The following is a 25,671-nucleotide window of genomic DNA, read 5'->3' as shown; positions in this document are numbered from 1 at the left end:
AAAGTTAACACATTGCAGAGAGCCCTGGCGATTGTGATCATGATCACCATGGTTTGACTTTTACTTGGCTTCCGGCCTTCCTTTGTGAGTCTTGGTTTACATTCTATTGGGTTCTAACCCTCACCATCCAATGGACTCCTATGGAATACAAAACATACCCTCACCAGTCACCACCTCTTGCAACATTATATATGTAACTTTCTAACATGTGTATGCATAGTTCATAATGGTTTCGAATTGCATAGTTCACTTCTATTTTTCAAGTCATTAATTGAAATGAATCACTGTACGTAGTTGGACACTGCCTTCATTGTTAGATTTGATATATAAAGAGTGTTGTTAATTCTATCTCGATCTACATTGCTTATCCACTCCTTAAAAAAAAAAACAAATAAAAAAAAAAAAAACCGGTAGCTGCGGTGACAATGGAGCAGGCACAATTACGAGTACTAAGCCTAGCCAAAAAAAAAAGAAGAAGAAATCTGAATATAAAATGATTAAGGGTGATTGACAGAGCTGAGGATTTTGTATGTGTTTTAAATGTTAATTTCAAATTAAGGAGTTCTGTCAAGTGCATCATGTTTTAAATGTTTATTTCAAAGGAGATGCTTTGAGTCTAGTTAAGTGTAGAATGATGACTCTCAATTGGGTTAAAGTGTTAAAACACTTAAACCCAACTTAAATGACCCTATTGAATCTTGACCTTTTATTTAATCCACCAGTCACTAATGACCAAACACAAAATATATAAAAGAAAGAACTATTATAAGATATTTATAGAGTAATACTAAAGATAGCCAATCATTATATTATCACATTACATTATGACCAAATTGTTGAGTGACACAACAAGTCTAAATGTGATATGAAAATGTGATTTATATAGTATTACTCATTTATAACAACACTAGCATTAATAAAATAATAGCATTTCAATGAATAAATCTTAACATATATATTATGTGATCAAACAACATGTGGTATTACCAAATATTCTACTTAATCATTGCATACTATAAATTAGTTTGTTGAGAATCGATACATTACTAATCTTGAAAATAAATTTGTTAAAATCATAATAAATTAAGTTCAAGTTAGCAAGAGATCGAATTTAACTTGTTACTTTCTATCTTGGCTATTACAGATTATAACAAAAAGAAATCCGGACTATACTTTCATTATAAAAATTGTCCAAATCTTCACAAGTGAAAGTAAATAAAAATTTGGACTACACTTTTTTTTTTTTCCAAATAGAAATTATAATAGTAGAGAAGAGTGTGCGGAAAACACATTTCCACAAGAGAAACTGAGAAAGTAAATAAAGTAAACACAGAAAAAATTAAAAAGGGTTGTTTTATATTTATTATAATTGAAAATCATTTCCACTCTGTCTTCTTTGTGTCGTGTCTTTAGACAAACAATGGCCTCACCATTCGCTGCCACATGTAATCATCATAGAAACAAGTGCAGCGTGTGATGCATGTACACATCAATAAAAAGTCACAGTTGGCTGATATCTTTGCATGTCGCCACGTGACACGTTAAATCAGGAAACGCAAAGTCCTTTCACATGAACCATCACAGTTACTATAGACCCAATTTAAATTGGACTATTTTCTTTAATTTCACTCATAAATATTATTGATCCAAGAAAAAATCAGGAGGAAAAAAAAATTTCAATTAATACATATGTTATAATGCAACTTTTTATTTCTTTTTGAAAATTTTTTTTTATATAATAAATTAGTTAAATAAAAAAACAAAAACATTAATTGCTAAAATCAATTAAATATTGAAATATTGCATCTCATCATCACAATAAATTTGAACCGTTAATTATTAGGATATCCTCTGTTGTAATTAAATTTTAATCAATGATTGATCGGCCAACCTTTATATATAGATGCGAGATTCTTTGAAGTTTGATACGTTTCAAAACACGTACAATATATAAGATTTACAAGAATCCACACGTGGGCCTACTAGCTACGTTGTGTGTGAGACAATTAAGTTTGATACAGTGCATCAGACGCATTCCTATATTGTGTGTGAGAGTCTAATACAATGCATCGAGCGCATATTTTCCTGCGTTGTATGATGCGAGAGTTCGGCAAAATGTATTGGATACAAATCAGATAATAAACATTTACTCAAAAGACTTGTTTAAAAAAGAAAAAAAATAAAAACCCCTAATTTTCTAAAAAAGGAAAAAAATAAAAACCAAAGAGGGCCACCTTTGGCATGCTATAAGTAATTTAGAGGGCATGTGAATGAGTGAGTCTGAGTCCCAGTCCCAACCAAACGCCTCCATATATATACAATCTTCGCTCACTCTTCTCCACTACTAACCACACTCACAAAACAAAACACAAGAAAAAGAGATCTGAACTGGCTTTGCGTTTGTTTGTACGATCTGGGCTTGGTTTATTTGTATGAGCTAGTTATTGTTTTGTCCGAGAATGATGAACCTTCCAGAATCTTTGATGGGCGATTATCAACAACTATCATATGCAGGAGGAGGTAGAGCGGGTCCGAGCACGTCCGGGTCTGTGGAGCTCTTGATCCAAGAGCTCAACGATAGTCGTACCCGAGAACACGCACTACAACGCCTCTCTAAGGTTAATTAATTTTACATATTATTTTCCTTCTTTTCTCGGTAGATTATTGATTTTTTTTATTTGTTTGTTGATCGATGTTATATATATTTCTTGATATTGATTTTATTGGCATCATTTTGCATGTAGTGTTTTTCAAATTTTGAGTGTAACGTACGTCGATATACATATATATATATATATATATATATATATAGTTTGAGAGCAATTTTGATGGTTCAGTCTCACGTACTGTACTTCTTGTTCATATGAGAGGTGCAATTTAGAGGGACTAGATGCAACAGTTGGTACAACAAAGCCAAAGATTATGTTTTATTTTTTGCCCCTCGGTTTGGTTATTAATTCCCTACTGACTGATAATTAATTATTTTTTGCTCCTTGGGTTTTAATTAGAAGATAATGATGGGTTTTCCATACATAATCTTGAGTTTTATCTAGCTTTGGAAAGTGTTTAAAACTTTAAATATTTATAGCTAAGGATAAGGAGCTTCTGGGTTGTATAATATGTGTATATTATATACATAAAGTAATTGCGTATCTGTGATTCTGTATATATGCACATATAAATTAATCTCTCTCTCTCTGAAAATTCAGATAAGGGAAATTCGTGAAGTAAACTTGGCTCCATTGTTGTGGCATTCCTTTGGTACCATATTTGCGCTCTTAAAGGTATGGCGGCTCGACTTCACTTGGTTTTTTTTTTTTTTTTTCAATTAATAAATTTTGATTCATATATATATATATATATATATATGTCTCCTATCAAGCTCAATAAAGTGTGGACCTTCGCACTCACACCGAGCCCTAGCCTTTAACATACATACACCAAGTGCTCAGTATAAGACGTTCACAAGGTGCGAACGTCCGTACTTGAATAAATTTCTCTCTCATATATATATATATGCATGCAAGTTCATGATATATTTTTTTTCCTTTCATTATGTCAGGAATTAATTGATGTGTACCATTTACTCTCAACTCCACATCTTACACAGGAAGTATCAAATCGAGCTTGCAATACTCTAGCTCTACTTCAGGTTATAGCTACCTGCTAGCTCCATATATATGTCCACCACGTACAATATATATTCTTTATGGAAATATTTCCTTAATTTGTTGTTTTTTTCGTTTTTAATTCTCATGTCAATTGTCAATCTCATCATAATTTATTATGATTTTTGATCTATATATATTGATGTGTACTATTGTTTCTTCTTGCAATGAAATTTTCTACTTACACGTACTACATGTTCTCGTCTGCAAACAGCTAGACTATGAATCTGAAGCATATTGGTCAAGATTCATAGTCTAGCAATAGAACGTTACCCTCACTTTTGTGTATATAAATAATATTTATTAGGATTATTTTTTTTAACAGTGCATAGCTGCTAATCCAGAGACAAGAATGCCATTTATCAAAGGTAATTCTGTTAGTTAAAAAGTAGAGAGCTTAATTACTTGAATTTGGACATAATATATTATATATATATACATTACTCGATCTAGCTCCAAGCTTGATCTGTTTCTTGGATTTGGTATATCTCCTTCATGGTTAAATTTTAATTATAAGGACATATATATGATGCTTCTAATTGAATTAATTTTATCTTGTGTGCAGCTAACATGCCATTGTATCTCTACCCTCTCCTCAACACTGAGAACCAGGAAAAGCCTCATGAGTATCTAAGACTATCTAGCTTAGGTGTCATCGGTGCCCTTGTAAAGGTCTGTATATACCTATTTATCATACTAAATCGATCATCAAAGACATTTTTGGCTTAACAATTTGGATTCTGGAGAGTTTGCATATATTCTTAAAGAATGTGGATATATACAAGATTAAATTCTTTATAAGTTTATGCAGGACACTCTTCTTTAGAATTTATTCTTAATTTCTATAAACTTGAGTCTTCATTATGACTTAATGAAATTAAAATTTGGTTCCCTTCTATTCCCTTGTTCAGGATAATGATGCAGAAATTATTCACTTCCTTCTCCAAACTCAAGTATTTTACTACTGCATACACTGCATGGAAGTCGGCACTGAATTGTCAAGAACTGTAAGTTTGTGAGGAAGTTTATAATTATTTGCAAAATTTGTGACTGGTAATTATATTGCACCATTTATCATATCCCCCAATGGTAAGCTTAAAATTTTAAGCAACTTAATGAGGAGAGGCACATAATCATAATGATTGATGTACCTAGCTTTAAATGTTTACATGATTATGAGAGAAACTACTCACTTAATTATATGTTTAATCATATAGGTGGCCACATTTATAGTTGAAAGAATCTTGATGATTGAGCAGGGACTGAACTACTGTTGTTCTTTCGCGGATCGATTTTTTGAAGTGAGTCGTGTGCTGGGAAAAATGGTCGATAAACTTGTTGAAGAACCTTCCTTTCGTCTGCTTAAACTCATCGTTCATTGTTATCTCAGGCTCTCAGAATATCCAAGGTAATTAGTAATAATTTATAAGTAGTTATTCTTAAGGGGTGAACGCATGCATTGGCATAATTACATTGGTTTGTTTACAAATTAAGCCAACCCCAATTAATTACAAGCACATACATGCAGCACCTATTTATTAATAATTGGTTTCAAGTTTTGTTCGCAGGCCAAGTGATGGGTTAAGGTACTGTATCCCTAGGGGCTTAAAAGATGCTAAGATCATTAGCCTTCTCTCTGTAAGTTGTTCAAATACTGTGATCATCACTATATGTACTCAATAGCTGTTTTGAGACTTTGAGTATTCATATTGAAACTAGTTTCTACGTACTTTTCAGGGTGACCCAACAGCCCTGTCGTGGCTGCAACAGTTATATCAGAACATTGCAAATGGGCACCAGACTCATGTACCACCAACTGCAGAGTTACTTGGTCGTTTGATTACAGGTTGAATAGCAACCATTTCAGCAAGCCATGCTAGTAATTGGGCACTAGAAAGTAACAATTTAGGAGCAAGGAGAGCCAAAAGCCTCAGATCTGAGACGTAGCTCAGGGGAGCAGTACCCATTGCGGGTGGGATTGTGCCACCGACTCTCAATGCGGAAGAGAGAGAACAGACCACCAACCCTAGATGCTTAATGATGTTTTATTGACAGAGAACATCTCTGTTTCTGTTATTACAAAGACAAGCACTTTCTTTGGTGTTACATGCTTTATTAAAATTGTGATTGTCTAAAATAACTTTTGTTATCAATGCCTCTGATAATAATAATAAAAAAAATAAAATAAAAACCTCAATGTTTTATAAGGGTGAAATTGTAAAAGATGAAATCGATTAAAAACCAATTTAAGAACATAATTAATAAATTAAAAAAAAAAAGTAAAAGAGGCTAGTGATAGAATGTGCCTTATACACGCACGGTTCAGTGCAATTCCGATAATAGACCATTTCTCATTTCTTTCTAATCTGGCTTAACATTTGTACATAAAAACATAAAAATACAAAAATTGGAACAAATGGAACTAGAATACAGGATGAACAATAAACATTACATGACAGAAACTCATAAACTCAGGTCTCAATCTTGAGAAAGTGAATGTAATCCATCTTGCTTGGGAGGGATTGAAAGATTGCTCTCAAGCATAAAAGAGAGATCATGCATCTGTGACATTATTTTCTCCACATATTCAGACTTAGACCCTGCTTTTGCATTGGAAACATCTCCACCCTCTGCGACATTTTCATATTTTCTTTCATCTTTTGCGCTCGCATCAGCCACCCTAAAGATGCAACAGAAAATATGGTTAAGATAGGTTGTTCAAAGAACGGATAAAAGCATTTTCCACAAGCTTAGTATATTGCATTTACAAAAGGAAAATATAATATCCAGATAAGTTCCATGGTGGTTCAAAAAAGGAGCCTGAAGCTAATAATAACATCCAGATGGGTAGCGAAAGAGAACGCACCTGTCTAAAACAGAAGCCTCTGCCTGTGTTATATCTACTACTGTAGAACCTTGGGAACTGTTAAATGCTCCTGCAGAGAAATCCAGTTGTGAAAAGCTACCAAAATCCAAGTTGTCTGAGTTGCTAGCTGTGCTGAACAAATTCACTACTGAAGTCTGGTCAACAGGTATCATCTGATTAATACTTTGTTTTGAAGAACTAATAGAAGAATTTTGTGCACTATTTGAGCTGGTAAAATCATTCCAAGCATCAAATGAATCATTATCCTCATCAGTAGTCTTATTATCAGGAGCATTGTTGCTAGTGGTTGGCCATTGATTGTCCTGAATCAAATCAACACCAAAAGAATAAGGGTTATTTGCATTTTCAGCTATTCCGCCACCCTGCACCGTAACAAGCGATTCAAACTGATTGGGAGACCCAGCAAAACCGGAGTTGGAATTACCCAATAGATCATCTTGAAACCAGTCACTACTCATAGATGCAGACCCAGTCATATTTTGGTTTCCTTTTCCGCTAGTTGAGCCTCCTATAGATCCAAATACTGTGTCTATGTGGGCAGAAAGATCAACCGTGGAATCCACGAAGGGGCCAATTGGTTTTGATTCTTGAGGAAGTTTTTCAGAAGCAGCAGACTGAAAACTTGTCACCCAACCAGAAATGGAATCACCACTCTCGCCTTCAGTAGATGGCACAACTGTCTCAGAAGGCTGTACATCCTCAAATAAACTAAGCTTTTCATGACCTTCGAAAGCATTACCACTCTCGCCTTCAGTAGACGGCACAGCTGTCTCAGAAGGTTGTACATTCTCAAATAAACTAAGCTTTTCATGACCTTGGAAAGCATTACTCCTCTCACCTTCAGTAGACGGCACGGGTGTCTCAGAAGGCTGCACATTCTCAAATAAACTAAGCTTTTCATGACCTTGGAAAGCATTACCACTCTCGCCTTTAGTAGTTGGCACAGCTGTCTCAGAAGGCTGTACATTCTCAAATAAACTAAGCTTTTCATGACCTTCGAAAGCATTACCACTCTCGCCTTTAGTAGATGGCACAGCTATCTCAGAAGGCTGTACATTCTCAAATAAACTAAGATTTTCATGACCTTGGAAAGCAATACTCTCTTTACTGGCACTCTGTGTGCTCGACTCGAACAGCTCTTTAGATGTATTTGAAGCAGCATCTTTCTTTCCTTCAGAGAAAAAGTTGTCAAGATTGACTCCAGCCAAACCCAAAAAACTTTTGGGCTGAGGGGGTGTCTCATTTGAGAGACCAGTCTCAATTTGCTCTGACTTAGAAGTCCATTTTATTTCTATATTTAAAAGATCAGACAACGATAACTCATCCTTCGGCGCAGTCTGTCCTCTGTTTGATTCATTTGCTTCAGTGGGTAGGTCCACTATCTCCTGCAAACCAATGCCCCAAATTTTAGGAAGTATCCTCTATTTAAGAAATCCCACAAAATTAATTTCAAAGCCTAAAGTCCACATTGATGAGAGGACAAGAATCCTCATTTCTAGCAAACAAAACAATAGCCACATGAAACTATAATTTCTGGCATATGGGTGCTGAAAAATGGACTACATAGGTGTAGCACACTAGCACCTATGAAAGTTTGATCTGTTTATAATCTTCAGTACCAAGTAGATAATGATGCAAAATCATATACAATGCCCCATTCTAATCTAAATTTCTGCGTAAACCAAAATTTCCTTCAATTTCTTATTTTTTAACTTGTTTATGCATTAGAGGATAACAAAATTAGCTTCCAATAAGGAAACCAATAAAACTTCAACATCATTACTCCGTTTGAGCTCGTAAAACAAATTAGTTAACTAAGACCTTCAAAAGCTTCAATCTTTTTCATCATCCAGAGACAGCAAGACCATATAATTCACAAAATTCATGTTTTTTCTTATTTTCAACTGAAAAAAAAAAAATATCGGTTCATTTAACAACAACAAAAATCGATACTTCAAATTCCGTTTCTTCCTCATTTTCTCTTCAACCAAACACAATCAGAATCCCCCTTTTTCCTCCTCTCAATCTCAATTAAGCAAAGCAAAGATATAAAATTGAGACGCATACCGATCCACCTAGGGCCAAGGACTGGAGCAACCATCGGTAGCCCAAAGTGCTGCGAAAACTGATGGGGTCAGGAGGGAGGTCCTTGCAGTGTTCTCTGCCGCAGAAGACGCAGACCAATGAATGTACGCCACGTAGCAGCCTCCCTTTGCAATGCTTGCACCGAAGGTACGGCGGCGACGGATCCACCTCCGCTATGGTCTCTTCCACGGAAGGTAGATTCGGCAACGGCGTATCGTCTGGGTCGTACGATAACATCTTCGCTTCTCTTCGAAGCGAGATCTGCACCTCCCTTATCGCATCCATCGCCATTTTCAGACCTCGTGTAGTCGTGTTCTAAGTCTCACCCTCTCTCTCTGTTTCTGCAATACGATGGTTCAGTGAAGGGCACAGAGTCACTGGGTCGAATACTTCCCACCACTTTCTGTTAAAACTCTATTTTCATAATTTTCATTGGGAATTCGGTGGTATTGTTGTTAAAATAAGTAGGGATATAACTTAAATTTGTTTCAAATTTTATTTTAATAGCTCATGTTTAAAATCTTACAATGTTATATCCAAGGAATAAAATTTCGGATTTCGAAAAAATTTCGATGGAAATTTTGATGGAAATTTCGACGGAAATTTCGAAAATTTTTAAATTTCGACAAAAATTCGACGGAAACGACGGAAATTATTATCAAAATACGGAAATTTTGAATGAAACTTCACCATATGTTTATTTAACATATTATCTACTACATTGATAAAAAATATTGAAAAAAACCAAATTATATGGTAGGTTTCATGTGATATGTGATGAATATAATGCGCGCTGGAGGCAAATACTGTTAAAAAAATGCTTCACTAATTAATAATTACTTCAATAACACATTAACACCTCAATTTTATTTTTACTATAATATTGCCACATGAATTACAAAAGTAATCAATACCACATAGAGTTTCTAGGAGGTTCAAAATTTCCACTGTCTTATAGGTGTAATGTGAAGAATAATCATCCCAAGATACTTCTCCAGCATAATTTTGCATGTAATTGTCAACATGTCAACCATATGGATCAGGAACCTGTTGTGGTTGAATTTGCCCATAAGCATACTCATTTGAAGAGTTTGTCTCTTATTGTGCCAATGAGTTACTATCAGACTCAACCAAGTAAGGCAGATGTGGTAGGTAGAATATTGGACGGTTTTGCCCATAATTGTAATTGTCACTTCCTACCCCCATAGAGCCAAAAGTGGTGGATAATGAATCTTCTTCTTCTTGTGCCAAACTCTCATGACCCAAAATATGATATTGATCAATTGATGTTATATAATATTTAAAAGTGGGTAAATGATATACTCAACCTTATACATACAGATATACTCATATACATCAATACATGATACATTAATTTAGACATTTACACTGTTAGTTAAGTCTATTAGACAGTTTAGAGTTTAGAACTTTAGATTAGTCTATTAGACTATTACTCACAGTCACGGCCTTAAGACATGGACTGATGGACCTAATTCAAAATAGAACCTAACTATAGAAATTAGAAACTTGATTGAAAATGAAATCTAACTACAGCGGTACAGCCACAGCCCACAGAATCAGGACTAATTCTTATTCAGAATGTTCAAAATATGAGATTAAAGTAATTAATTGCAATGTGGAGATCGAAGTTGGCTAGCTATTATGTTAGTGTTTATTTTATTTTATATATGACTACTTTTTTAATAGGATATTTTATATTTGACTATTAAATGGTTCAATTTTCAGAACAACCGCATAAAAGATTTTAAAATAAATAATAATGTATCAAAAATTCAAAACGAATTCTTATAAGAATATTGAACAGTCAAACTTCTAAAATCAAAGTAAAGTCTAAGAATAAGTCCACAGGAACCTGTTTTCGACCAAATAAAAAAAAAAAAAAAACAAAAACTATAAAACTCTAATTAAAAAAACAATGAATACAAGTATACAAGTTATACACTTATACTTATACAACACAGTCAACACTATTTTCAATTTTTCATACCGATTGTTAGAAAGTTAGATGGAATTTATTAGTTAATGCTAGAAATAAAGAAAGATAAAGCATTAATTATAAATTATTTATAATCTTCAAGTTCAGTAAAAATTAAAATTAATAAGATATTATTTTTATTTTCTGAAATTATCCAAACCCAATAAAGGATTAATAAAACCAACAATATGAAAATATCAAAGTGTGTTACTGTTTGCAATTAATAATTATGTCTGTAAAGTTAGAGACTCAAGTCACGGGTTGATGGCAGAGGCAGAGTAGCAGCACTTCGGCTTCGCACAAACTGGGTTCAGATTTTCAGGGGGCTTCAAGGTGGCCGGAACGGCGCTGCAAGCCGAGAACGGCGCCGAGAAGATAGCGACGCCCAAGAACGGCGCTGCAAGCCGAGACGATGGAGGAGAGAGGCGAGAGAGAGAGAAGAGACAGAGAGAAGACGAAGGAGGTGTGCGCCGACGGAGGTGTGCACTGCAGATCGGGCCTTAGCTTTCGATGGAGGTGTGCGCCGACGACTATGCAGGTGAGATTGTGAGGCTGGGTATTTGAGGGAGTGAGGGAGTGAAGGAAATTTGGTGCGCTGGGGGCTGGGGTTTGTTGGGTTACTGGGTATTTGAGGGAAATTTCGTTGAAGTTTCCCTAAATTTCGACGAAATTTAAGCGAAATTTCGTGGAAATTTCCCTCAAATTCAAAAAAATTTGCATTTAGGGTATCCGAAATTTCGCTCGAATTGGTGTTAAAATTTCGGTCGAATTGGTGTTAAAATTTCGGACCCCCGAAAAAACGAAATTTCGCCGAAAACTTCGAAATTTAAACCCTTGGTTATATCTCATTTTTTCAATTTGTTTATAATGTCATATCTCTGTCAATATGACTATTAAGAGATCTGTTAAAAGCTGATGTGGCACTTACATGACACTCCCACAATGATAACTAGATACCACATGATCTGATAACAGGCTATGTCATGCCACATAGCATAACAATAATTAAAAATCAAGAAACATGACACATCATACTACATAATTATTTTTAAATTTTTAGATTTTAAATTATTTTTTATATCACTTGACATGATATGTCATGTTGTCAGACCACGTGACATCTAGTCAGCATTGTGAGAGTGTCATATAAGTGTCACATCAACTTTTAACATATTTCTTAACAGTCATACTGATAGAGGTATGACATTGTAACAAATTGGAAAAATAAAGTATAACATTGTAAGATTTTAAACATTAGGTACTAAAGTGCCCATAATTAACTATATGTTAAACAATATGTTAAACATTGTAACATATAGTTAATTAAGTATGCCATTGACATAAGGTATTGTTGACATAGCCTGTTATCAGATTTGTTAACTAAATTGACATGAGGTACTAAATTGCCCATAATTTTTCCATAATTAACTATAAATGTAAGTGTCACATTAGCATTTAACAGATCTTTTAACAGTCATACTGACGGAGGTATGACATTGCAACAAATTGAAAAGATGAGGTATGTCATTGCAAAATTTTAAACATGAGCTACTAAATTGAAATTTGAAGTAAACTTGAGGAATTGAATTGAAATTAATCCAAATAAATAAATTTAATTTATAGTTAATTATCCAACATTTATAAATTTATTGCATATTTTGATGAATAAATTTATTTTTTACATTGAAATGAAATCAATTCGGTCTGTAATTGTTACTATTGTTGGTACTGCTGACTAACATGACAATAACAATAGTATTTTTCTCATTAATAAAAACTGTACTTTTTATATTTTAACAAACTTTTTCCTTTAATTTATTTATGTTAATTTGTTGAGTTGTGTATTACTATTTCCACAAATAACATAAGAAAAAACATGTAATTAACATTCTCTCTATAGAATTGGTGCATTTTGACTAACAAATATTTAAATTTTAGAATGTCAACTATCTGAATGCTAGAAATTTGGGTTTTTTCATTCGAAAGCTCAACACAAACACCTAAAAATAGATCCATTTCGATAGTTTTTTAGCATATTTATTTGTTGTTCCTATTGTTTTTATCAATTAACAGTCCTTTAATCTAATTTGATTTTCTTTTGTTTGTTGGAAAAATCTAATTTCATTTTTACATTCAAGACACACCAAATTGGCAAATGAAACCACTGCGCGACCTAGCGTGTTCGAACCAACTGGCAGTGTGAACTCTGAAATAGTGATTTTTAAATAAAATAATAAAAACGCGGTCACAGCCCCACAGACAGACAGAGAGACTCGCACACCGTAGCAGATGCGAACCCATCTCTGATCTACTTCCCCAACTAAACTAGTGCTGTCGGGCTGTGAAAACCGTTTAAAACGACGACGTTGCCGACACCAAATTCCTGAGTCTTCTGATTCGATCTCATTAGCTGAGGAAGAAAGAAGAGACGAGAGTGAGATGGCGATGAGTCCGACAGTGCTGAAGGTGGTTCTGGTAATAGTGGGGGTGTGCATAGCCGGGTACATAGTGGGGCCACCTCTCTACTGGCATTTCATGGAGGGCTTAGCCGCCGTCTCCTCCCACTCTTCTTCTTCGTCTTGTCCTCCTTGCACCTGTGATTGCTCTTCTCAGCCTCTCCTCTCCATCCCCATTGGTAATTACTCGTCTTCATCCTCTTTCACCCTTGCCCATCATCCATTCTTAGCAGATCTGATAAGATCTCTTATCTTTTTTCCTTTTTAATTTGTTGGGGTTCACACATTTCGTATTGATTTAGTGCCCATTTTCCCAAGTTCATTGATTTCGATCCATTAGTTTCCATTTCTTTATTGTGTTTCATCTCAAAACGTAGATAGCTTTTCTGGGCTGACGTTATTTTTGGACTCTCTTTGTGTTCAATTACTTTGTTACTTAGTGAGCTAATTAACTGTGTTCTTAGTTCATTGGCATTACTGTCAGATGTATACTCATCTTGGCTTGTTCTTCTTCTTCTGCAGGACTCAGCAACATTTCATTTGAAGGTTAGTTACTTCATCACTTATTAGCTATATTTGTATGTATGCATGTATATGTGTTCATATGTGTGTCTGATGTTCTAGATTGATTGGTTTGGGATAACTGACTACTTTATATCTCCTCCTTGGCATAAAGCAACATATTGTTTCATGTTTATGTTAGATCATTAATTTCCCTGAAGTGCTACTTTCTGTGGACTGTAATAATTTTGGCATTTTACAATTTACATCAGTTTGAATGGCTACTGGAAAATATCATTCAAGCCCAATGATGACTTCTCAAAAGTTTTCACTTTCAGATCCCTTCAATAGACAAATTTTTGGGGAAGAAATGTCAAGGCTTTCTATTGAAAACTTTCATGTTTACTTTTATTTTTTTCAAATCCTTCTATACATGCATTCTGTCTCCCAACATCATGTGAAATGATTGTGTAGATTGTGTGTGGTTTCTCCACACTCCAATCTTTGAAGTAAAGACTGCATCAAGAGCTCCCCTGCCTGGTAGTCTCCTTTCATGGGACCGGCACCGGATTCTGGCCTTTTATTTTTCCTGTGCAATTATCATTTGGGAATGACCCCCCATGGGGGCTTTCATTTTTTTTAATTAACTCCCTTTGTTCTTTTTAAAGTTGTTGATTTCACTTTGGAGGATGGATTTCTGTCTTTGATGCTTATTTGTTTCTTTCTTATACCTCAAATTACAAAATGTGGTTCTCCTAAGTTTGATTTTGGGAATTTAAGTAGCATTTAGGGAGACATGCAAGTTTCAGATTTCATTCAATCCTTACATGCATCCCACTGCATATTAATTTCTATGGCATATATTATGCAGACTGTGCAAAGCATGATCCACAGGTGAATGAGGACACCGAAAAGAATTTTGTGGATCTTTTGACTGAGGAGTTAAAGCTTCGGGAAGCTGAAGCTTTGGAAAATCAACAAAAAGCTGATATGGCTCTGCTGGAGGCTAAGAAGATTGCATCCCAGTATCAAAAAGAAGCAGACAAGTGCAATTCGGGGATGGAAACATGTGAAGAAGCAAGGGAGAAAGCTGAAGCAACATTAGAGGCACAGAGGAAATTGACAGCAATATGGGAGCTTAGGGCTCGTCAGAAAGGATGGAAAGAAGGGCTCGCCAAGTCTCAAGCTCAGATGCAAGGAAACGTCCAGACTGTGTAGAAACTCTCCATGGCGTTTATGGAACAGCCAAAGGCTAATCTTCTTCAACATGGTATTCACTCTTTTGGTTAGTGATAAACTTTTACTAGGCTATTCTTCTTCCCCTTAAATGGCAAGATATGCAAGAATCTGATAAATTATATTTACCAAACTGAATTATTTGTTACCATTTACAAGTTAAAACTTAAAAGTACAGAAAACTTAGTTGTTATTTAGACTTCCAAAAGCAATCAGTGTTGGCAAGAACCCCCGATCATCTCATTTCTCAACTCAAATTGTAGTTGAATGTTCCACTTGTAAGACTGTAAGCAGCAATTCTTCATTAAATGTCAGTGTGCATGGTTGCCTAAGTCCTGGCTTGATTGATTGATAGATATTGATGTAATCTTTAGATCAAAATAGCAGCTGATGACACGGTGTAATTTGAATTTTTCTGTATTTGGTTTAAAGATCCACTTAAATAACAGCTCTGGTGAGTGGTGTGGAAGGCTGCTATCCAAGCTAGCAATAGTGGGTATGAATGGTGTGTTACACCTAGGAAAGTTCACTTCCTGAACCGAGTTTGTGTAGGGTGTAGAACCCATTAGGCTGGAAACTATTGGGGAAAAAAATTAACAAGGTAGGTTACCCAATATACTTCATTCTGTGTAATACAGGTCCAATTACCCCTATCCAAAGCTCAGTTCTTTAGTTACATTTGGTTCTGACATAGGGAAAACTGGACTCAACGGGCCCTTCATCCAAGGCAACCCTCTGCTACCAGCTCTTTGGTAAAGACAGTCACCAGGCTCTCCCATTGTGTGGGTCTTGCCTTTCTACTAGAGAACTAGCTACACATCTTTCTCAATACTCCTTGCCATAAAATTTGGGAAGAAATTAAATTAGAGATGTGGGAAGATCATCAAACTTATTGAAATGGTGTGCACACACAGAGATTGTCAAAGAGACACACGATCTGTACACAAAATATAATACAGGAAAGAGGTTGAAGATTCAAGAAGCCATGCATGAATGTGAATGGCATGTGGACTCATTTGTGTCAAAATGTCAAATCATATCATAGAGAAAGGCAAAGAAGTAGAGTGGACCGCCCATGACCCACTCCATAATTTCAAGGGTTTATTTCATATTTAGTACCTAAATTTTGACCATTGTCTTAATGTGGTACCTAAACTTTTATTTGTCACAATTGAGTACCTAAACTTTTATTTTATGTCTAATAGGTACCAGAATGAATTTTTGTTAAAATTGTCAATAAAAATTAAGGGCAATATAGTCAAAGTATATTTTAATTATTTTCTTTATATGTTTAAAATTATTAAAAAAAAACACACAACAAACAAAAAAAAATTAAAAATTAAAAATAAAATATAAATTTTTTGAAATAACTATATTGCCCCTAACTTTTGTTGATAATTTTAACAGAAATTCATTTTGGTACTTATTAGACATAAAATAAAAATTTAGGTACTCAATTGGGACAAATAAAAATTTAAGTACCACATTAAGACAATAGTCAAAATTCAAGTATTAAATATGAAAAAAAACCCTAATTTCAACCTCACCTATAAATTCATTCATCAATTCTAACTCACTTTATTTAAGAAATCTGGGGACCCCAACTTGCCCTTTTCCCTCAAATATCTGTCCTCTTTTAATTAACTACAAGACACCCAAATTTACAAAAACAAAAACCATATATCAGCAATATCACATCCCATCACCTTTTACTTCCTACATTTCAACGACTGTGATCGCATTACTCTCTCACTTGGCCTTTTCAACGGCTGTGATTGAGGTAGCAGTCCCAGTGATTGAATCATATCTTTGAAATATATAAGCAACAAACAAACACGCAGTGAGGGTCACATAGTCCTTAGCCGCACACTGTTTGTTGGACTCGCTTGGTGAACCGGTCTGCGGCCCATTGGACCAGTACAAGTAGCTCAGTAGCTCTTTGGTTTTCATGAACCGGTCCGGTTTAAAAGTCTCCGGTTCATCAAAGACTTTCTCATCCTTCATCACCTGTGGTTGATACCCACAAAGCAACTCACCCTTCTTGATTTCAAACACCGAGTCATGGGAGCTGAGTTGGAAGTCCTTTCTGGCCCGGGCGAATTGGAGGGGAACCGGCGGGTTGAGCCGGAGGGTTTCGTACACTACGGACTGAACGAGTTGCAAATCTTTTACTGAGTCGAAGGTGAGAGTTGACCCGGCCTTTTGTCTCACTTCTTGGATTATTTTTTGTTGTAAACCAGTCTTGTCACTTGCTATTGTGCTTATTAAACTTGGAAAAAACACTGAGAACCCACCAAACGCGTTGAAGCCAAGTACAAACAGAAGGTTGTGAATTGTTTCTTCTCGACTCAGTCCGAACTCGGTTTCACCTCTCTTTACTACTTCTTTGCCTGTAAAGATTGCCATTGTATTCAATGCAAATTATACTATAAACATACAAAATTAATGACTACATTGTAAATCATATCTCTTAAGTAAAACAGAGCCAAATTGTATTAATTGAGTCCCATAAAGACATGGTAATGCAATATGATAATAAATGTTGAAAAACCCAATAATATTTTAATTTTAGACTCAAAAAGGTTCATTTTTAAATTTTAAGACAATGTCGTTTTGAACATAAACGCGATATCAACAAGAAAAAGAGAGAAGAATTTCAAGTTACCATGTTCTTGTATGAATTCGTAAAGCTTGTTGTAGTCTCCACTGACGAGAAAAGAAGGGTATGCAAAAGAATGAAGGAGAATCTCCTCCAGAGGCTGAAGCACGCCGATCTTGACGGTGGGGAGGAGCTGGAGGGCAAGCCAACGGTCAAGCATGGCGTAGCCAGAGTCTGCAATCTTGGGTGAGATTGAAGGGTCAGCACCAACCAAGCATTTGGTGAGGAACTTGAAGATGAACTGCTGGAGTGGCACCAAATAGCTGGAGCTACCATTCTTAGAGACATCTGCTTCTACTGTGTCCCACATGGTGGAGAGGTTGCCAATCAGCTCAGGCACCCATACCTTGGAGCTTCGTTTCAATATGTCAAAGGCAAAGTTCTTGATCTGTCAATTAAGAAGAAGATATTGTTATTTACTTCATTTTTGCATGGTTCGAGTTGAGTCAAACCCACTGTAGATTTCATCCCTTGTGAAAACTTTTGTTAATATATGTACCAATTAATACCAAGTCTTCTATACATTAATTGTCTTTTCATATCTTAATTATTTAAGCTATGTCATGCCAAGACAGCTTAAAATAATTAGTTTCCAAAAAGCTAACTTTCGAACTGTACTACCATGCAATTGCATCAACAAAAATATAAAAAACCATTCTACAATCTTCCTACCCATGACTAAATAAGATTTTTCAACCACCGTCATAATTAAGTTTGGTTTTTTGGTCAAGGACATATCAGAGTGCATTGGCACTTCACAAATCTGAAGGGACAGTAGATAATTAACCATTTTTTGGGTCTGACTGTGCAATTCATTCAACAAGCCCAAAGGCCATTTAATAATTGTTAACAAGCAGACATAATCAAATTATGAGACTTTTTTGGTCTGAAAATTATAGCGAGATCTCATCAACAACTATATCTTTAGCTGAAATCTTCATGGACAGAATATGGTTGAGCATTTTTTTGTGGGTTATTATTGTCGAGCTTTTAATCAATGATATGAATTCATACAAAAAAAAAAAAAAAAAGAGAGAAAAAACAAGTCTTTATTTGGCCTGCATGGAAAATGAAATGAAAAAAGAAATCCGGGTAATGGCAAAAAACCAAAAAAAAAAAAAAACAGAGAAACAAAGAAAGGCCAAACCTGTGGTAAATCAATCGCCATTTACTGAGTAATCTATCTCTCCTTAACCCATGAAAATTCAAGACCATATATCTCACATTCACATTGCAGATTTTTGAGCTGGAGGTATAACTTTTTGGACCACAAAGAATTGTACATAGCTAAAGTTCTAAGCATGACAAAGACACAACACTAGATCTAGGAAAGGACATTGCAGCTGAGTATGCCATTGGCATGTTACACATTTTGGACCATGTGGGACCTTTCAAGTTTCAAGAAAACCATTCTTTCCAGCCAAATTATCCAAGTATTTTTTTTTTTTTCTTATAAAATGACAATTAATAAACCACTGGGGCATGTTATTTGATTCCTTAACCACAATGCAAAAACCCCAATCAAAAATTCATGTCAACCAAAAACAAGTTGAAGTGAATCTACAGGTACCCAATACTGTGAATCAGCTAGTAATTGATACCCATATGGTACTATGTATGTGTACCTGAGAGTGTTTGGGTTCAGAAGTGTCAAGGTAAGCACAGGTCCTCAAGTCCCCAGTGAACTTGACACTGGGCATGAAATCGCCGACCAGAACATTCTTCTTCTCGACCAAGTCCATGTCGAAGAGGTGAGAGAAGGACTTGCAGTCCAAAACGGCCACAACGTTGGGGTTCACGTTTAAGAATAAAGGGAAGCTGGGAGGGACGTTCGTACGGAACACCGTGCTCTTGTACTTCTCGGTGCGTTTTCTGAAGAACGTTTCTGGGCCTTGGAACCAGAAGTAGTCCAGCCGGTCCGAGATTGGGCCCAACAAAGGCCAGCCGTAGGTTCCCGGGATTGTACGGACCGGCAGTGATGATGGTGGTGACGGTAAGGTTGATGATGGTGATGGTGATGGTGATGATGATGGGACGCCAGGGGTTATGCTCATCATGAAAGACATGTTTTCTTTTTGGATTATGAATGAGATTTTGTGTGTGTGTTTGAGAGAGTGAGAGAGTTGCTTCTGGTTTCTAGTTTCTTAGTTCAGTTGTGAGGTTTGTGAGATTTTGGTTATAAATGTTTTTGAGAGTTTTGAGAGTGATGTTGGGTGGACAAGAAAAACAGAGAGCTTATTTTTATTTATCACTGATCATGTGTGAATTTCAAGTATTTTTCTTTTCTTTCATTTTGGCTTTTTGTGACTAAGCCAATCGGAAGTGGATTTTTGTTAAGTTCATGAATTGAGGGACCAATGATGTTCATTTCCGAGTACAGACAAAAAGGAAAAAAGGTTTTTTTAATTGGTTTGGATCAGGGTGAAGAGTTTTTTCAATTGGTTTGGATCAATGTCACGTGTTACATATTATAATTTAACAGATATGTTAATTACAATACAACTGTGTAAGTATATAATTAATGAGATGGTAAGTATATATGATTGTTTCAGTAAAATATAATTCAACTGATGAGGAGAGGTATGATAATAAGTTACTGTTCTTACCCGGACTGTGAAATGAGCAGATGATGTGTGTTTAAAGCAGTAAAGATGGAGCACAAGCGACACGTTTTGAGAAGCGTGGCTGATGGAGGAGGGGTGGGGGCAGCTCATCGAATTCATTGCTTATAATCTTATCATCGAATTCATTGCAACATTGTCATCGGATTGGGTTGTCTCCAGACTCCACATGTCCTGCTTTCTTAATTCTGACGAGCGCTTTAAACGATGTTAATTTGGTGGAACTTTCAATCACTGTAGTCTGTAGGGGGGCCACGTGTACATATTTGATCCACAAAAACTTCAAAATGAGAAACCAATAATACAATAACATGTCATTGCTAGTGAAATCATAATTATGTCACATGGATATTACATAATCTAAATTGTACATGTTATGAATTCCACAAACAGTGACTATACATATCATTGTATTATTGATATGTCAACATAATGACCTATGCTAAAAAAAACAATGTATTTCACAAAATTTGGGGAAAAAATGTGGTAAATTTTGGCTCTTGATTTGTCACATGTATAGTCTTCTCATACTTGATCTAAATATCAGAACGAGCAGAGCACCACGAAATTGATACAACAAGATTTGTAAGGTACACTTTGGACACATTTTTCTTTTACTTGTTAGTAAAAAACAAGATGAGTTAAGCTCCATAGGACAGTACAGAAAAGTACAGACAAGATGGTCTAAAATGTTTCACTAGCACGTGCCTGCCCCTGTGCCTCATTACAAGAAAGGTGTATGCTGAGATCATCCAAATTGGTAGAGCCAAGGATGCTCAACCCATGCTCATTGGCTAAATGTAAAAGGCATATGAAACACAGATGAGGGGAGATGTCATTGATAGTTGCAGCAGCAATGCAGTCACTAGGAAAGTTGGCCAAGATTTGCTTGAAGGATACCAATTGTTCTTCTTGACCCTTTTCAAAAACAGAAATACCAATAATCAGCATTTACCATCTCAAAATAAATATGTTAAGATAAATGCCATAGACAGAACATAGTGATGCCAAGTATGAAGCTTTTTAGCACACCTGGATAGACGATTGAACAGATTCTTGTACATGGTTCCAAAGGGTTTCTTTCAGAGCCTGGACATCAACTTGTTTGGAAGTCTTGTCATACTGGACTTCAATTTTGTTTACCTGTAATGTTTGGATGTAGGAAGTAAAGCATAAGCTAAAACTGCAAATATTTGTTTAAAAGGGATTCAAATTATTTACTGAAACTATTCCTAAGATTGCAGCCCTTGCCATCTCCATCGGGAATATCTATAAAACCAGACAAAATCCAAGCATAAACCCGAAAGGTACATGAGTTGAAATAAAGTTTGTAAAACCACAATAAATCCAAGCCATAGGCTACCTGACACAAGGATTCAGACTCATGCACAAATGCAAGGGCTGACCCAAATTACATGAAGCTGAAAGATTAGGAACCAACCTGGCGGGGCTGAGAAACAAGTGTGCTACTGAAGTCCTCCACATCACTATGAACATTTCCATCATCATATTGGCCACCAAAGTCATTATCATCATCCCCGAATTCAAATTGTGCATAATCATCAAATTGTTGCCTTGATTCATCTGATATTACAAGGAAGGCTTAACAATGCGCATCATAATAAATTATCATATCAATTGCACATTTCATCATTCATAAAGAGTCAAAGGATCCGAAGAAAAATGAGAATTCAAAAAAGTAATTTATTGGTCATCTCTATTTATTATCAATGAGAGAATTTTTACCTGAGGACTTCCTGCCTCTCCTTCTTCCAAGGCACTGCAACCCATAAAACCATATCATGAAAAAGAAAGAACTTCATTTTAATACAAAAACATATGTACTATGATTGTTGACTAGCATTACCTTTACATTAGGTAGAAGAAATAACTTGACAAGATTCTCTGGTTGATAGTGGCAATCCTCTGGAAGTTTCGTATTACAGGGTGCTCTAGTGGCAGGTAGCAGTAATGACTTGGGATTTTTGGGAGGAGCAAAGATATCTTCTGATATTCCTTCTTCCAAGGCTTTTGTGAAATCAATATCAGGCTGTATTTTTTTCCTTTGTCGCTTAACAGTTAATTGTGGTTCTGCGGGAGGATCCGTCTCGGAACCTAAACATACATGTTGTGCAATATGTTACCATACTATTTAAACACAAGAATATACACACACATATGACATATTGGTTGATGATATAATCTACTGAAACAGACCTTTAGTTTTTCGATACTTCCAATGTTCAGGACCTGCCCAAGCATTTTCTTTTGAAGTAAATCCAAGACTTAAAAACAAATACCCATCAACTTTCTCATGTCTGTCTTCACTGTCAGGGTCATGGAAATAAGCCGGTTCATTTTCCTTCAAAAGTTAACAACTTATCAGGGAACAAAGTCATTCTTCACTTATTCATAAAATAAGAGGAGGCCAATGAACTAAATATATACAATCCACAACCAATGATATGGATAGTATGTTACAAAAACCTCGTGATAACTAGGGAAAGCTGAATTTGCACAGTTAAGGCCCTCCTCCACCATGCTTGCTTGGTCATCGTGATCATAATCCCAGGCCCCACAGTTTTCAGGTGCATCACCATCACCATCAAATTCAACTTCATTATTATAAGCATCATCGACTTGCCCTGCTGATTCCGGAGTTGATGAATATATATCGGACGGCCTTCTGTTATTTTCATCAAATCGATCGATTATATGCCTGAGAGTTGGTGAAATTTCATCTTTCATTCGCATGTTCAAGACCATCTGTTCAACACATTCTATATAAAAACAAAAAACAAAAAACAAAAAACAGGAAAGAATGACTGTTATTAAAAATGAACATTGACATTTGAAAGGAAGAAGATATGAAACTGGAACACAATATATTACCAAAAATGCAACTCACCACTGGCAAAAGAAAGATCAATTGTATCTGATCTATCACGTTGATTATCACATGATATCCACTTCCCTGGTACTTCTGATGAGTCAAAGAGCACTCTGCATCCACCATATACTCCAAGATTATTCATTAAAAGACCCCTTGCCCCACCTTCATCAAATTGTGCAGATGTCTGATGATAGAGTGGATCAACTGCAAATGCAACTGAAAATACAAACAAAATCATATTATAAATTTGACCTTGCCTCTTACGCTACTAAACTAGTAATAAGGATAGCACAGGATGTGTGATTACCATCAAACTTTTTTAAATTTAGAGCCTCAAAAGATGATTCCAGGGTTGATGCAGGTGACATCTGCATTTATGGATTTGTGTCAGAACTTAGTATATGAAGTTTAATAAATCCCTCTAGTGAGTTAGAGAACTATCAACCTTTCTCATCATTTCTTTCTTGGATTGAGCCACATCTTGTCCACTGTCAATATTGGCATCCTCCATAACAGTATCTAACATAACAACACAGCATCAAGAGACTAACAAGTTCAATTAAACACAAATGCAATGCGAACCATTGAAAGTACTACTCAAGGTAAGTACAGCTACCCTATACGTTGTCTCTACCATGAAACTGCAGATTGACTAAGACGCTCAAATTCTTGAAACTACAACTTTCATAATATTTACTTTCTCCTCGGGTTAAAAATTGTTCAGAATCAACTAGAATACTATTTTAAATATCAAAATACTTTCTTTTGGCCTGCAAATGAAAACATTTGAATAAGAAACAAAAAGGGGGCAAAGTTATAGCAGATAGCAAGCCTAACCTTGTTCATTTTCTTGGCCTACTCTATTCATCCCACCAAGGACCTTATATGCCTCGGAGTGTACTGAATCTACTCTCATTGAGTAAATCTTGACTCCAGCTTCGAGAGTGCAGCTTGCCTGCACAGATAGAAAGTGATACATATCTATGAGAACATAGCATATTCAATCAAATTTGTGCAACTTTTGTCCACTCACTTCAAAAATGTTTTTACCAAATATTGGTCTCGATAAGTTTCAAGTTCTAAAACTATTCCAGAATATCTGCAAACGAAATTTACCTTTTGAAAATTGGTCTCCACATCATTTTCCTCTTCAGTCTTAATGACCTCTGTCAAATGGTCGATCAAATTCAGCTCCCATGTATTCTTCTGATTGATTTTCTGCAGCCAAAAGATCAAAACCGAATTCTAATGACTGATGACTGAGTTACTAAGTATTCACCAGCAAAAATCTAGTACTAAAGCTAAACCATAAAGTCTTAGAGAGAAAAGAGAGGGTGGGCGAGTATGGACATTTTCGCTGGCGAGTTTGATGCAATTGTGGAACAGCTCGAGGATCTGCTGCTTGCCGAGGCAAGGATCGGGGTCGCCATGCGGTGGCGGCGCGTTGATTGCAATGGACTTTCTGCGGATCGCAGCGGCGCGTGCGGCGCGTGCCTGAGCACGCTCGAGGTTGTCGTCGTTGGAGCCGAGGAAGAAGGGGCTGGTTGGAGCGGCCATTGGGAGCCTCTGCTTCTGGGCCGTTGTTGGGTTAGGGCTTAGAGTGTCCGCCATTGAAATTGAAAAAGTTGATTTGGGGAATTAGGGTTTGAAGTTGGGAAAATTATGATAAGAGAATGGAAGTGTTGAGATGAAGACGAAGAGGTTTCCCTCCAACTGATGTGTTTGAAATTTTTGTGGGGGTATGGAAATGTTACGGTGTTTGTCATGCACACAAAGCTTGTTTAAGTCCCTGGACTATGACCATCCACTCTGTACACTTTTCTTAATTGCCTCACATATTGATATTACCCAAAAAGGGAAATTGTGATTTTATTTTATTGTAATACAAAAGAAAAATATTTCATTTATTAAAGGGTAAACATTTTCTCCCACAACTTTAATTTGAAGGATACAATTGTTTGTGTAATAAGATACGAATGTATTGATACGAATAGTAATACATACGAGGGGCGGATTCATGACATCATATTTTTTATACAAATTTTCAATGGAACTCACTCTATATAGAATTTTATCGATTCAAACCGTTTTTTTTAAGTATTCATTAAAGGATCATCTTTGCAAAAAATTAGATAAATTGGAAACCATTTATTATATAAGATTAAATAGAACACTTCAAGTGTTTATTTTCAAATTTAAATTTGAAAATAGTAGAAGTAACATAAACGGTTCCATTGTTCCGAATCCTATTAATTCGTACAAGCAATCTACTGACCAACTCAATTGATCTATAAGACTATAAAGCAGTTTGATGAAACTATTGCAGTGGACAAATTTCCAATACTATGTTTTAAGAGAGCAGTTTGATTTCACTTGCATATTGAAATTTGATATCTTTCGAGTACATTATTAATTAACTATAGGGAATATATTTTTCTAACGAAAAATCAATTGATTTCAATACAAAAATCATTCTGGTAAGACCTACAATTTATCAGAAAATATAGACATGTGTGTATGTTAAATGGTAATGTTTTGTTGCCACACCTCCATCTCAACAACAGGAAGAAGAAGAATGATTGAAGAAATAGGCACTCATGTCACCTTGCTTCAATTTGAATGGTAAAATTGTCAACATAGTATATTTTATATTTTCTTGTTGATGTATC

At 35.6% G+C, this 25,671-nt stretch overlaps 5 protein-coding genes across 5 annotated transcripts; 2 read left to right on the top strand and 3 right to left on the bottom strand.

Moving 5' to 3' along the window:
* Positions 1–2,459: 2,459 nt before the first annotated feature.
* Positions 2,460–5,519, top strand: LOC147288117 (uncharacterized). Its single transcript, XM_086240982.1, has 9 exons — positions 2,460–2,618; positions 3,210–3,284; positions 3,563–3,652; positions 3,994–4,036; positions 4,234–4,340; positions 4,580–4,675; positions 4,886–5,076; positions 5,237–5,306; positions 5,406–5,519. The coding sequence occupies exons 1-9, from the start codon at positions 2,460–2,462 to the stop codon at positions 5,517–5,519; spliced, it is 945 nt and encodes a 314-aa protein (XP_086097108.1).
* A 470-nt stretch (positions 5,520–5,989) lies between these two features.
* LOC147288116 (uncharacterized) lies at positions 5,990–9,012 on the bottom strand. The gene is made up of 3 exons (XM_086241530.1): positions 8,623–9,012; positions 6,535–7,940; positions 5,990–6,348 (listed from the first exon to the last, which is right to left on the bottom strand). The coding sequence occupies exons 1-3, from the start codon at positions 8,929–8,931 to the stop codon at positions 6,147–6,149; spliced, it is 1,917 nt and encodes a 638-aa protein (XP_086097656.1). The 5' UTR covers positions 8,932–9,012; the 3' UTR covers positions 5,990–6,146.
* A 3,870-nt stretch (positions 9,013–12,882) lies between these two features.
* On the top strand, positions 12,883–15,288 carry LOC147288115 (transmembrane protein, putative (DUF1068)). Its single transcript, XM_086240679.1, has 3 exons — positions 12,883–13,271; positions 13,615–13,638; positions 14,465–15,288. Exons 1-3 carry the CDS (start codon positions 13,076–13,078, stop codon positions 14,809–14,811), a joined length of 567 nt encoding a protein of 188 aa, XP_086096805.1. The 5' UTR covers positions 12,883–13,075; the 3' UTR covers positions 14,812–15,288.
* Positions 15,289–16,296: 1,008 nt separating this feature from the next.
* Positions 16,297–19,695, bottom strand: HPL1 (hydroperoxide lyase 1). Its single transcript, XM_086239435.1, has 3 exons — positions 19,114–19,695; positions 17,495–17,876; positions 16,297–17,219 (listed from the first exon to the last, which is right to left on the bottom strand). Exons 1-3 carry the CDS (start codon positions 19,552–19,554, stop codon positions 16,579–16,581), a joined length of 1,464 nt encoding a protein of 487 aa, XP_086095561.1. The 5' UTR covers positions 19,555–19,695; the 3' UTR covers positions 16,297–16,578.
* A 1,073-nt stretch (positions 19,696–20,768) lies between these two features.
* On the bottom strand, positions 20,769–24,639 carry EMB2795 (condensin complex subunit). The gene is made up of 13 exons (XM_086239434.1): positions 24,353–24,639; positions 24,119–24,220; positions 23,840–23,957; positions 23,448–23,521; positions 23,310–23,370; positions 23,018–23,218; positions 22,597–22,889; positions 22,327–22,471; positions 21,977–22,224; positions 21,856–21,889; positions 21,551–21,693; positions 21,142–21,252; positions 20,769–21,027 (listed from the first exon to the last, which is right to left on the bottom strand). Exons 1-13 carry the CDS (start codon positions 24,611–24,613, stop codon positions 20,794–20,796), a joined length of 2,025 nt encoding a protein of 674 aa, XP_086095560.1. The 5' UTR covers positions 24,614–24,639; the 3' UTR covers positions 20,769–20,793.
* Between the last annotated feature and the right edge of the window lie 1,032 nt (positions 24,640–25,671).

Source organism: Dryas octopetala, chromosome 4, assembly GCF_963921425.1.
Source record: "Dryas octopetala chromosome 4, drDryOcto1.1, whole genome shotgun sequence".
Lineage (NCBI taxonomy): Eukaryota > Viridiplantae > Streptophyta > Magnoliopsida > Rosales > Rosaceae > Dryas > Dryas octopetala.
The sequence above is the reverse complement of the archived record's forward strand: the minus strand, read 5'-3'. Positions and strand labels throughout refer to the sequence as shown.

Bases quoted from the DNA above. Each gene is read 5' to 3' on its own strand.
- EMB2795 (XM_086239434.1), bottom strand. From the start codon at position 24,613: ATGGCGGACACTCTAAGCCCTAACCCAACAACGGCCCAGAAGCAGAGG. The intron at 22,472-22,596 runs GTTTTTGTAACA...TAACTTTTGAAG, and splicing joins CTTTCCCTAGTTATCACGAG to GAAAATGAACCGGCTTATTT. The intron at 21,028-21,141 runs GTGTGCTAAAAA...GTTTTTGAAAAG, and splicing joins CTGTTCAATCGTCTATCCAG to GGTCAAGAAGAACAATTGGT.
- LOC147288117 (XM_086240982.1), top strand. From the start codon at position 2,460: ATGATGAACCTTCCAGAATCTTTGATGGGCGATTATCAACAACTATCA. The intron at 3,285-3,562 runs GTATGGCGGCTC...TCATTATGTCAG, and splicing joins CCATATTTGCGCTCTTAAAG to GAATTAATTGATGTGTACCA. The intron at 5,307-5,405 runs GTAAGTTGTTCA...CGTACTTTTCAG, and splicing joins AGATCATTAGCCTTCTCTCT to GGTGACCCAACAGCCCTGTC.
- HPL1 (XM_086239435.1), bottom strand. From the start codon at position 19,554: ATGTCTTTCATGATGAGCATAACCCCTGGCGTCCCATCATCATCACCA. The intron at 17,877-19,113 runs GTACACATACAT...CTTAATTGACAG, and splicing joins CTGAACCCAAACACTCTCAG to ATCAAGAACTTTGCCTTTGA. The intron at 17,220-17,494 runs GTAACTTGAAAT...CAATCTTTACAG, and splicing joins CGAATTCATACAAGAACATG to GCAAAGAAGTAGTAAAGAGA.
- LOC147288116 (XM_086241530.1), bottom strand. From the start codon at position 8,931: ATGGCGATGGATGCGATAAGGGAGGTGCAGATCTCGCTTCGAAGAGAA. The intron at 7,941-8,622 runs GTATGCGTCTCA...ATTGGTTTGCAG, and splicing joins CCTTGGCCCTAGGTGGATCG to GAGATAGTGGACCTACCCAC. The intron at 6,349-6,534 runs GTGCGTTCTCTT...TTGCATCTTTAG, and splicing joins GAGGCTTCTGTTTTAGACAG to GGTGGCTGATGCGAGCGCAA.
- LOC147288115 (XM_086240679.1), top strand. From the start codon at position 13,076: ATGGCGATGAGTCCGACAGTGCTGAAGGTGGTTCTGGTAATAGTGGGG. The intron at 13,272-13,614 runs GTAATTACTCGT...CTTCTTCTGCAG, and splicing joins TCTCCTCTCCATCCCCATTG to GACTCAGCAACATTTCATTT. The intron at 13,639-14,464 runs GTTAGTTACTTC...TATATTATGCAG, and splicing joins CAGCAACATTTCATTTGAAG to ACTGTGCAAAGCATGATCCA.